Source organism: Solea senegalensis, linkage group LG11, assembly GCF_019176455.1.
Source record: "Solea senegalensis isolate Sse05_10M linkage group LG11, IFAPA_SoseM_1, whole genome shotgun sequence".
NCBI lineage: Eukaryota > Metazoa > Chordata > Actinopteri > Pleuronectiformes > Soleidae > Solea > Solea senegalensis.
The window spans coordinates 2,562,199-2,574,222 of NC_058031.1; the positions used below are offsets into that span (position 1 = coordinate 2,562,199).

Here is a 12,024-nt window from a genome sequence, read left to right on the forward strand (position 1 = left end):
TAATATCAAAGGGTCAAATAAGTAATGTATTAATAAAGAGAAAATAAATATATAAACAAGGTTTTGTGAATGCCAGTCTATCAACAATTGGTTTTGAGAAGTGACTTAAAAGAGCTCAAGCAGGTCATTCCAAAGTAAAGAGGACCTGATGGCAAAAGTACAATAATCCTCTTGATTTTGGCAGTAAGGAGGCCCTGCCCCAAAACCCAAGGCTGTGGTTAGGGGCCAGACCCTAAAAGTGATCTTAAAATCATTTCTAAAGGGAAGAACAGCCAGGATTGTAATGTGTCGTGTCATGGTGTATAAAACCAGAAAGGAGATGAGACTCTTGATACCAGAGTGGAGTGAGTTACAGTAATCTAGCCCAGAAGATTTAAATGCATTGATGAATTTATTAAAATATGTGTGGGGAAGCAGTGGTTTCATTTTGGAGAACATTCTTAATCGGTGAATCTGCTAAAAAAAAAAAAAAGGTCATACATATATATGTGTGTATATATATGTATATGTATATACACATATGTAAGTGAATTATCAAATTGCAGGAAAAGTATTTTTATTTTGTAAAAATAGGATTATTGTCTTGACCTCTGCACATCTTATTCTACAGACTGGAGAACATCTTTGTCTCGCAGATCTGCACAGATATCACACAGTGGTCATTTTAAATGTGTTTTTTGAAAGAAAATGAGAAGAATGATGTAAAAAATCCCTCTGAAATCACAGTTCCGGTCAAAATAAACATAATTCGATATTTATTCAAAATTGTTCAGCCCTACCTGGTACTACTTTTTTTGTTTCTATTTCATTTCTTAACTTCCAATTTCTTTTCTTAAAGCTCTGAATGAAAAATGAATGTACTACCTGTTCCTCTTTACGCAAAATGACCGCAAGTGGCCTTTTTTTTACTGCTTCACTTTGCTCTATTTTCAGACATAAATGCAGAAGCTTCTTTTTTTCTCAGTGTCAGCAAACTGACACCTCAATATGCCGCTCACACTTTTTTTTTTTTTTCCGTCTTCCCCATCTTTAATTCCTTATTCTAACTCCTGACCTGTTTTCACCCTCAGATCGACCGGCTGGAGGTGAGTGCACTCGGCCAAACGCCGCTGGCCGTGTCCTGCGGGACCGACGGCTCGTTTGTGGGGGCCGAGGACGCGGTCCTCGACCCTCAACGCACTAAGCAGGCGATCGCCCAACTGCAGCAGAAAATCCTCAAGCTCACGGAGCAGATTAAGATCGAGCAGACGGCCAGGGACGACAACGTCGCCGAGTACCTCAAACTGGCCAACAATGCCGACAAACAGCAAAGCACACGCATCAAACAGGTACAGTGAAGAGCTATGTTGTGCACGGTGAAATGACGGCTTGAAGCATGAGTCACGTTTACAGACGCTTTGCCTTCAGCTCACGTTACCCAGACATTTTAGACTCCTCAAAAATGGAGAAGTTTAAAGGGCCGAAATAGTGTTTTCTTAAAATGGGTGCACTTCCTGTCTCATTGTTATTGGCTCGCATAAAGCGGTAAAAGATGAACGATTAGTATGCATATCACTTCTGCATTCAAGCTCGTCTTGACCCAGAAAGATCTACAAATGAAAATATAGAAGAAGCATTGGTGTAGCTTTCTGTATTTTAATGTTCCACTTTCGTTTCGCATTGTCTTAAATGTCGTCATCCCCTTACACTTGAACGCCCCTTCACTATGTGACTGCACATGCCAGCTGTGCATGCTCTGTGTGTAGCACTACAGTTCATATGGTGGCACTCACTCTTGTTAGACCTAGACCTGTGGACATCGTTTGTTTCTCCACAGTATTAAGTTTGGTATTAAGTACTAAATATGTCAAAATAAAGTAGATTCTTCACATATCCTGTACATTTCCTGAATGAATGAAACCTTGTTCTGTCAGGTCTTTGAGAAGAAGAACCAGAAGTCGGCGCAGACCATCCAGCAGCTGCAAAGGAAGCTGGAGCACTACCACCGCAAGCTGCGAGAAGTCGAGCACAATGGCATCGCACGCCAACCCAAGGATGTTCTGCGGGACATGCAGCAGGGGCTGAAGGACGTCGGGGCCAAAGTCACGGGCTTCAGTGAAGGTGTGGTGGACAGTGTGAAGGGAGGCCTGTCCAGCTTCTCGCATGCCACGCATTCCGCTGCGGGCGCCGTCGTTTCCAAACCTCGAGAGATCGCGTCGCTGATTCGCAATAAATTCGGCAGCGCTGACAACATCCCGTCCCTCAAAGACTCTCTGGACGATCCCTCAGTGGAAGATGGTGTGCCCGTGGCCGGTGGACGGTCCCTGGGCATCGCTGGGCATCACCTCCAGTCCAGTCCTAAGTATGGCAGTGAGGATGACTGCTCGAGTGCTACGTCGGGCTCGGCGGGGGCCAACAGCACCACAGGGGCCCCCGGTGGACCCCCTAGTTCTAGGGGCAACACACTGGAGAGGAGCCAGAGCTCCGGCCTGGATATGCTGCTGCAGGAGGTACAGGACCTGAGGGAGGGTCAGGCGAGGCTAGAGGAGAGCCTGGATGGCTTGAAGACCCACTATCAGAGGGACTACACCGTTGTTATGCAAGCATTACAGGAGGAACGCTTCAGGTAGGAAACACAAACAAGTGTGTCAACCCTTGAAATCCCCTAAAAGTCCAGCAGTGTGTCATCAGAAAGAGTTATTACTATATTTAGAAACCTGGTCCTGAATGCATTCATATCGCTGTGCTATCTGGTGCATCATCACAGGGAGGAACGCCCTGCTGGTGCTCCACGCAGCTCTTTTATCAACGCCTAGCTCACAGCGGATAAAAACTAAACCTTGACCTGGAACTCATTTACGTCGACAGCCACCGTTAATATGGAGGTGATGCCGTGACATTCAGGCTCAATGGAACGTCCTAGTGATCAGGAAGAGGGCCGATCGAATTTGCCATTTGAAACGACGCCAGAACAAATCGTGTATGCAGCAGTTAATAAGCTACGCGTTATGCACTTTTATTGGGTTTCTCAATCCTGGTCCTGCATGTTTTAGAAGATTCCTTTCTCCAAAACACCTGATTCGATTTAAATAAAGGTGTCGTTATCAGGCTGATGAGCGGACTATTTTGAATCAGGCGTGTTGGAACAAGGAAACATCTAAAACATGCAGTGCAGTAGGTCCCCAGGGCCAGGACTGAGGGACACTGATCTAAAGGGAAAACAGGTAGAATAAACTATTGAATGACTAAGTGCAGTATAAAAGCTATCTGTCATATTTATGAATAAGTGAATTGGGATAGATAGAGTAGTGATAGAGCCATTCCACTCTTTTCTGGTTTTTTAGAGGTTAGTTACCTTTGAAAACATGATAAGAAGGATAATTTTAAACAAAACAATGCTTGGGATACAAAAAAGGTGCTACTAATAATAATAATAATAATAATAATGATAATAATAGCAACTAGAGAGGCTGCTCCTGTATCCGTGCCCTGATCTTCTTCCTTGGGCTATAACCTACAAACTGTCCCTTACTCTTTTAGTTATGTTGCTCACTGACAAGACAGACAGGCAAGCAGAGAGACATGAACCGACTCAGAAACATAACGCCCTTGGCGAAAGGCGATAATACAACAATAATAAGAATAAAAACAACAACAAACCAAGAAAATATGCAAATGAATGAATTTGCAAACAGTTATTCTACTGTCACGCAAGGTTCAAGCGGTGCTTTTTATTATTTTCTATGTACTTTCTATGTCGTTTTCCTGCACTGCATACTAGCAAATGTGTCGTGGTGAGACGGCAGACAAAAGGGCAGGAGGACAGACACTTCTACAAGTGTCCTCCACATCTCTCAGTGTTATTTCAGCCTTCATCCCTGCTCTGCATATAGACTCAGATGTCTCTGTGAAGCCTCTGTGGACATTTGGCCTTGGGAGAAAAAAAAAAAAACACATCCACATTCCTGCATCGCGGAGTGTTCTGAAAGCAGGGCACAAAAGATTAAGACGGGTCAGCACGGAGGCACGACACTGATAAGCCACAGAGGATTTAATGAAAGAACATTTTTCTTCCTAAAATGTCCATCCCAGTCCAGAGCCTTTCTCCTCCAAGACAAAACTATTAGTGACCACTACAGACCTCCTTTTCAGCCTGCCTGTGCGGAGAATAATCATTTATAAACTAATCATGTTGCTGTGTAGCTCCTCTGGGACTGAATCCATCTTTAGCAGAACATAGATTTGCCTAAAATGCAACTCTCAGCATGGTAATTGATAGATTCTGAGCCAAAACACTTAATCACATGACTGAAAATGAACCAGAAACCCCTTTTAATAATAGAGTAATTGTTTGGTTTGCTTGGTAATAAAAAACAAACAGCATTTGAATATGTTGCTCACATATGATCATAAGAATATCAGTGTAATTCTAATGAAAAGGAATCGAATCCAGACTAGCATATACAGAAACTGCTTCCTGTCTACTCCAATCCTATGATGTCCCTGCCAAAATAAACAGTGCTATAGATCCATCTCCTCCTGCTGGACACTTGCCATTGGTCAGTCATCGAATGCTGACCATCTCTGATTGGCCAGTGGGATCAGCAGATGAGCATGTATGTCACCCGTTGAGTCAGGCGTGGTGTGGTCAGATGCCTTCAGGATCTGTGTCTGCTAATTCCTGCATGTGCCTCTTTGTCTAAGCTTATTGTTGCCTCTGACTCTTGTGTGTTTTTGTTTGTCCGTGTCTTGTGCGGGTCAGGTGTGAACGCCTGGAGGAGCAGCTGAACGACCTGACAGAACTCCACCAGAACGAGATCCTCAACCTCAAACAGGAGCTGGCCAGCATGGAGGAGAAGATCGCTTACCAGTCTTACGAGAGAGCCAGAGACATCCAGGTTTGTCTGTCAGGCTAAAGTCCACAAACACAACCAATGAAAAAAACACTCAAAAAATAAAAAGTTAGTATAGAAGTACATGTACATTATTTTAATATATATAAGCTTATGTCAGTATTTATGTTTGGAGTCCTTGCGATGTACTGCATATTTACTTTAGATTAATGTTTTTGTTATATGCTTAAATGTTCATGTTCTATCTCTAACTTATTATAATAATAACAACAATTGACAATAACTTCATTTATATAGCATCTTTAAAGAACAGTTTATGAAGTGTTTGACGGATACTCAGGGTTAGAAACAACAAGTAACGGAAGAAATGAAAATAGTAGTTGTAGCAGCAGTAGTAGTTGTAGCAGTAGTAATAGTAGCAGTAGTAGTAGTAGTAGTAGTAGCAGTAGCAGTAGCAGTAGTAGTAGTTGTAGCAGTAGTAGTAGTAGGGTGGAGTGGCTCAGTGTTTAAAACCGGTACCCTATGTGCAAATGAAAATGGTAGTTGTAGCAGTAGTAGCAGCAGCAGTAGTAGCAGTAGTAGCAGCAGTAGTAGCAGTAGCAGTAGCAGCAGCAAGTAGCAGTAGTAGTAGTAGTAGCAGCAGCAGTAATAGTAGTAGTAGTAGTAGCAGCAGCAGTAGCAGTAGCTAGCAGTAGTGCAGCAGTAGCAGTAGTAGCAGCAGCAGTAGTAGCAGCAGCAGCAGCAGTAGTAGCAGTAGTAGCAGCAGTAGCAGCAGTAGTTAGTAGTAGCAGTAGCAGTAGTAGTAGTAGTAGCAGCAGTAGCAGTAGTAGCAGCAGCAGTAGTAGTAGTAGTAGTAGCAGTAGTAGCAGTAGATGTAGTAGTAGCAGTAGTAGTAGTAGCAGTAGCAGTAATAGCAGTAGTAGTGATCTATGATGGCAGACACAGACGGGTCATTGTCTGAAGACAAACTTAAACGCTGGTCACGCCCTCTGTCAGTGAAAGGCATGATGTCATTGTTTCTGTTGACTCTTTAAACAGGAAGGTGAGACAGGATCCAGTCTGTCCATCTGCTCGTCTGCTTTGTTGAAAACATGAACATTACATCTAAATGACTCATGTTACTTCTGTTCTCTCTTGTTGATGATGAGGGCCGAGTGTGTTCTTGTGTGTGTGTGTGTGTGTGCGCGCGCCAAGTTGCCCCTCGTGGCATTTCCTTTACCTGACAGCAGGGGGTGGTAGAGTGCTATGAAATATACTCCCAGTGGCCACTTTATTAGGTACACTTGTAAAAGCTAATGCAGTCCAACAGCTGTGATAAAACCATTGAACTTCTGTGATTAACTGATTTATTAATTTGACAGCCATACTAATTATATATTATTTTACCGTGCTGTTGATCTGAACTGTGTGACTTGAATAGATTATTGTGGGTTTTGTTCTTTTGCTGAGTTTCTCCTCTCGTGCGTGTGCTCTGCAGGAGGCGTTAGAGGCCTGTCAGACCAGGATCTCTAAGATGGAGCTCCAGCAGCAGCAACAGCAGGTCGTCCAGTTGGAGGGGCTGGAAAATGCCACGGCCAGGACCCTCCTGGGAAAACTTATCAATGTGCTGCTGGCCCTTATGGCCGTCCTTCTGGTCTTTGTCTCAACTGTGGCCAACTGTGTGGTCCCCCTGATGAAGACCCGCTCGCGCTCCCTCACCACCCTCCTCCTCATCCTCCTGCTGGCCTTCTTGTGGAGAAACTGGGACGCGCTCTCGGGCTACACACACCGAGCCCTGCAGCCTCCCGGGTGACCAGACCCCGCGCCAGGTGATGCAACTGTTAGCCCGCCGCCGCCGCCGTGCGGGGCGGTCGAGGAACACGATTTGCCGTCAGACTAGCCGTGTGGCCGAGCGCTGAAAATTTCGGCTGAGCACTTTCAGACGCGCCATGGAATCAAGACAGAGTGGAAGAAACAGCTGATGAATTTTAATTCAGAAGGAAGAGACTGTTTACATCATTATTATTATTATTATTTTTTTTTTTTTAAATGAACTATTTTATCGCGCACACAATGTGGCACCTGTACTGTTTTTATCTTTTAGAGTTTAATCAATTTTAATGTTAATATTTCTAATAATATTATTTTTATTTTCAATGTTATTTTATTCAGTACCTTGTAGCATTACGCTCCTCTGACTCGACATGAAGGGGAGTTCAGTCAGGAAACCGGGCTGGCGATTAGCTCCAACAGCCTGGTCCAAGTGTTGTGATCATGTGGTGGAACACTCACCTCGCTGTGACCGGTGGATTTGACCCGTGGCTGAAAGAAAACGTCCTGGGAGTTACTTGCTGTGATGAATCGAGTGATGAATCGAGTTCAGACAGAACCTTTTAGAGAATGACTGTCCAAGGAATGAGAGTGTCAGGACTTTTGTGCTTCCTTTACCATTTCTAATATCAAAGATGTCTTTTTAATTATTTCCTTTTATTTCCAAGTGTAACAGGACAAACCATATTTAATATTGAAGTGGAAAGACAAAAAGGGGCGGGGCCTTCGAGAGCGACCGCAGAGACGGCACACGGACACAGGCGCTCTCTGGTTATCGTCAATCTGACGTATTGTCAACATGTATTCGATACTGCACGTGTCCATGAAGAAAAATCACAATGCAATGGAGTCACTTTTGCTTTTAAAGGAAAAGGTCAACGTCAAAGCAAAATCAATTTGCCGGGGGCCTTTCCCCTTTGCCCTCCCCCCGACCGGAGTTGATCAGGTTAGGAGAGACAGACGGCCGGTCCTTTTGCAGGAGAAGGAAAGATGCTGCTTCATATCTACAGTGCTCGTCGCCTCCACTGCCACGCCAGTCAAAAAATGCACTGCCTGACTGTGACACTGAACTGTTCCCTGCCTTTTTTTTACTCCCACGTACGCTACGTCACGGCATAGACACTCAGTGCCAAACCTTATTTAACCCAACTGAAGACCCCGTTCACGCCCGGTATTAGCATCCATCCTGAGTGATCTGATCCTGAGGTGGTTTGAGGACACATTCCTGAGCATGCAAGAACACAAAGTGTCCTCAGGACACATTAGGTCCGGCTCCCTCAGCTGATAGCATCTGACTGTAGCGTCACAGTGTTTTTGTTCATTTATTTATTTATAGCTGCCACCACAGCTTTTTTAATGTTACAGCAGCGCTATAACATTAAAGTAGACACGCTGTGGTTACAAACATGATTTTGTTTCCTTACGCTTTCATCTCCAGTCCCAGTTTGCAGATTTATTAAGTAGCGTGTGTCTGACTGCACTACACGAGGTGGCCATTAGGCTTTTAACGTATTACGTAGCAGCGTGTGGAGCCTCATTCTGAGTCCTGCCGTTCAACTCAATAAAACAGAAAGTAATTTAAACTGACGGAGGATGAACTTTGTCTCCTTGCCAGTCCAAAAAAAATGTACCCACCTCATCTTTTGCCAATTTTTTTTCTCACTATTGTTTTCTTCTGTGGAGCAGCTGCTTATTTTATTTCTGGGTCAAAGCCTGGGGTGGGAAGTTTGGAACAACTCGCAGCCACATTATTTATCTCTTAAGTCCGGTTATCAGTAGAATTAACACAATAATTCCGTATTTGTCTCACGTCAATTAAAATTAAATTATGTTAACTTGTGTATTTGAATACAGGGGCGGGGAAGTCGTACTTAGGACTGTTCACATGTCATGGATGTTAATATAACGGGTCTGAACGGGGGCTAAAGAGTCCAACCAGAGGAGCGACATGGGAATGTTCTCAGAAGGTTTCGTGAATGTCTTTGCCTGGATGTCAAGAATGTAATATGTTGGGGAAACATAACTTAAAAATAAGACACACAGAGAGAGAGAGAGATAATGAATTAATCTTGACTCAAAGTTGAATCCAGTTCCTAGGTTGCACCTTAGTTGGGTCTTTCTTACGCTCGCCCTCTTTCTGAACTGCTCAAGGACGCGGCAGGATGACCCGAGTTAACACTGAAAAGTCCACCCTTGCATTTCGTTGCTGAGAAGCTCATTTAATTTACGGCTGCACCTCAGCACACCGACGGATGATAGTCAGGCTGAGGCGTGAGAAACCTTTGATGGCGACTTCTTCGCTGGGATAAGAAGAGTCGATTCAGGTCAGGATCACGGGCCGCTCTCGTCAAAAAAAAAACAGAACCTCACACAAAGAAGGAGTTCACTTTATCTCTTCTCTTGTCAAAATGTCAAACGTGGAATTAAAAAAAAAGAAATGGCAGGAAGTAGATTTATCCGTTTCGTGTTTGCCACTGTCGGTGCCGCGGACAAGTTGAGAGAGAAAGAGAGTGATTTGACCTTGGCTTGACCTTGCAGTATCTTTTTGTGACGTAGGGTTGTGTGCTAAATCACTCTAGTGCCTTCTGATGTCCTTTTCTAAGTGTGGAATAAAGTGCATTCCTGACTAACTCATGCTCTTAAAGTTTCTTAGAAGTGACTTTTTCTGTGTGTGTGTGTGTGTCATGGAGACCAAACCCTGGTCCGAATGAGGCTGAAGTGGTTCAAGTTAGAGGTATTTTTAACGCTGGGACTGCTCTTTCTTTTTAGGTCAGGCTGTGCACATGTGTGAAATCCAAGAGTCATTACACTGTGCCACAGTAAAATATTCTTTGAGTTCCATCCTAAAGGTATTAGAACACACATATTTTAGGTTTTCCTGGGCTCCTCTCATCTGACAAGCACTTTTTGTGATTTGTGACGACCTGAGATGAACTCTCTATCTCTGAGTCTCTTTAACTCAATATTCTTGCATGTTTCTTTGCACCATAGGTCTTTGTCGTCGCTGCAGCACCAGAACTGACCTGCACTCAGCAGGTGTCGTGGAGCGTCTGTTTTGGCTGAACCTGCTCTGTGATTGGTCAAATCCTCTTGTCACGTGACATAGTTCTTTTGTTGTAAGGCTGTACACAAAGTCTGAAGGAGGAGCAGAGATGTTGTTTAACTCCTGAAATACAGAAGCTTTTAAATTGTTGATATGTCTGGAGTCAGGTTTGTGTTGTGACCACTAGATGGAGACCTTTAGCCTTGTTTGTGCCTTTGATATTTCTTTCCATGGATATGAATTTTGTTACACTGCGTTTTCTTTTTTCTTTTTTAGGAGAAGGAGAAGAAGAATGTGGGGGGTGGAGACTGCCTGAGCACAAGGAGGTGTCTCTCCTTATCAGGAAGGAAACAGGTTGGGTGGAAGACCCCTTTCACTGTTGTGCAGCCTCACTGCCAAAAGTCAGTGTGGGGCCTCGAGGGACCTCATTTTCATCATCAACACAGACGAAAAGCATTTCTGCTGCACTTTTTTCAGCCATTGTCCCTCACACACACACACACACACATGCATGCATTTTAATTCTGTCGTGTTGGACTGAGCAGCACACACACACACACCTCGCCTCTGATATCTGATGCTGACAGCTCGGACCTGCACTCAGTCCCTGCAGGACCCCCCATTCCTTTCTCAAGTGCACACACACATTCTGTTACAGCAGCCTTAGTGAGGACCCTTTAAACATAATGCGTTCTCTGACCCCTCACCCTAACCTTAACCTTCACAACTAACCCTAGGTCTTAACCTACCCTTAAAACCACGTCCCAACCCTCAAAAAGCCCTTTAAAATTGTGAGGACCAGCTAAAATAAATGGTATATAAGTTTGGTAATATAGGGAATATATCTAAATGTAAATACTCTAAATGTATACTCACAACCCACTACAGACATGCACACACACACACTCTTATTTCTCTTTAGGACATCATTTGCTGTATTGACTTCCCTTTATTTGAACGAAACTTATCCTTAACCAGTTACCCTAACCCAAACCTAGGCCACCACAACTAAAAGCCTAACCCTTCACCTGTAGGTCTAAACCTAACCCTAAGACCAAGTCTCAACCCCCAAAGAGCCCTTAAAATTGTGAGGAACAGCCAAAACATCTAGTTTATAGATTTGAATCAAAAATTGTGTCTCACTAGGATGAGGTTTTGGTCTCCATGAGGACTATAGGTCCTGACAAGGTCAGTGGTTTTGCCAGAGAAGGTCCTAAAGAGATGATAAATACAAGTGCACAGCTTTATGCATTCCCTAGCCCAGGGGTCTCAAACTTGCGGCCCCAATAAGTTATTTCTGTATAGTTTTTATTATTATTATTAGCATTATTATTATTTATCGCTCCATATCAAATATCTATATGAAATGCAGTGAAATGTCATCGTAAATTAAAATTATTTTAACCCCTAACCCTTTCAAAAAAGTTGAACACTCAGGTCAGGTTGAGTTTGAGACCCCTGCCCTATAACCCCTTACCCAAACCTTAACCATCAGGTTAAGATGTGAGGGGTGAACCTCCTCACATCTTTAAAAGCCCTTTAAAGATGTGAGGAGCGGCCAAAAATGTCCTCGTGTTTTATGCGTGTTTTGGTCCTCACAAAACACAAGAAGACACGCGCAGTTGCTCAGCTCCAGTCATTGTGCAGTTGCAGTTGAGGGGGGTCATTATGTTGCACTTTATCTGAGCTCTTTCCTCCTTTTCTCCTCTGCCAGATTTGATGCGCATGGCTGTGCGCCAAGGTAAACACGGGCCGCACTTATCTGCCTACTGAATGCTGCAAAGTGACGGAGAGGGAGAGAGAGAGGGAGGGAGGGAGAGAGAGAGAGAGAGTCCCCAGAGGTGTGCGCACAGTAAATAAGCACAAGTGATTGCGCACGATTTAGCATGAGCTTTAATTATCGCGTGTATTCAGTGGATGGCGCTCTCCACAGCAAACTGATTTATGCAGTGAGTCAGACACAGTCGTGGTCTCTCCTCTGTTCCAACATCAACCGTTTGTATTCACGGAGCTGTCAATGTATGCGCGCGCACACACGCACACACACACACACGAAAGAACAACCTCACAATATTGGTGCATTTTGAAGTGAGGGCGCATGTGTTGCGTTTGCATATTTATGAGGAGGAAAAAAAACAGATGAAATGTCAAAAAAAAAAAAAAAAGTTGGGATGTGTCCATCTGGTTACACTTTCACGGTACTTTACCGTGTGTGTGTGTGTGTGTGTGTGTGCCCCCCAAAAAACGGAACCATCCGTGTCTGCAGAACTAATCTGACGGAACACAGGGTTGGAGGTGAGCTGGTGGAGGTGAGTGACCCGACATTAACCCCGTGATGAG

The 12,024-nt window shown here is 43.9% G+C and overlaps 1 protein-coding gene across 12 annotated transcripts in view; it reads left to right on the forward strand.

The window, feature by feature from the left end:
• Window positions 1-9,271, forward strand: part of LOC122776944 (transmembrane and coiled-coil domains protein 1-like) — a 50,385-nt gene extending 41,114 nt beyond the window's left edge. For all 12 annotated transcript variants that reach the window (XM_044037768.1, XM_044037772.1, XM_044037767.1 and 9 more), the window contains 4 exons: window positions 1,071-1,328; window positions 1,914-2,605; window positions 4,742-4,877; window positions 6,310-9,271. In XM_044037768.1, the coding sequence (XP_043893703.1) occupies window positions 1,071-1,328; window positions 1,914-2,605; window positions 4,742-4,877; window positions 6,310-6,624 (1,401 nt within the window). In that variant the 3' untranslated portion in view covers window positions 6,625-9,271. The remainder of the gene's footprint in view (window positions 1-1,070; window positions 1,329-1,913; window positions 2,606-4,741; window positions 4,878-6,309) is intronic.
• The last annotated feature ends 2,753 nt before the right edge of the window (window positions 9,272-12,024 follow it).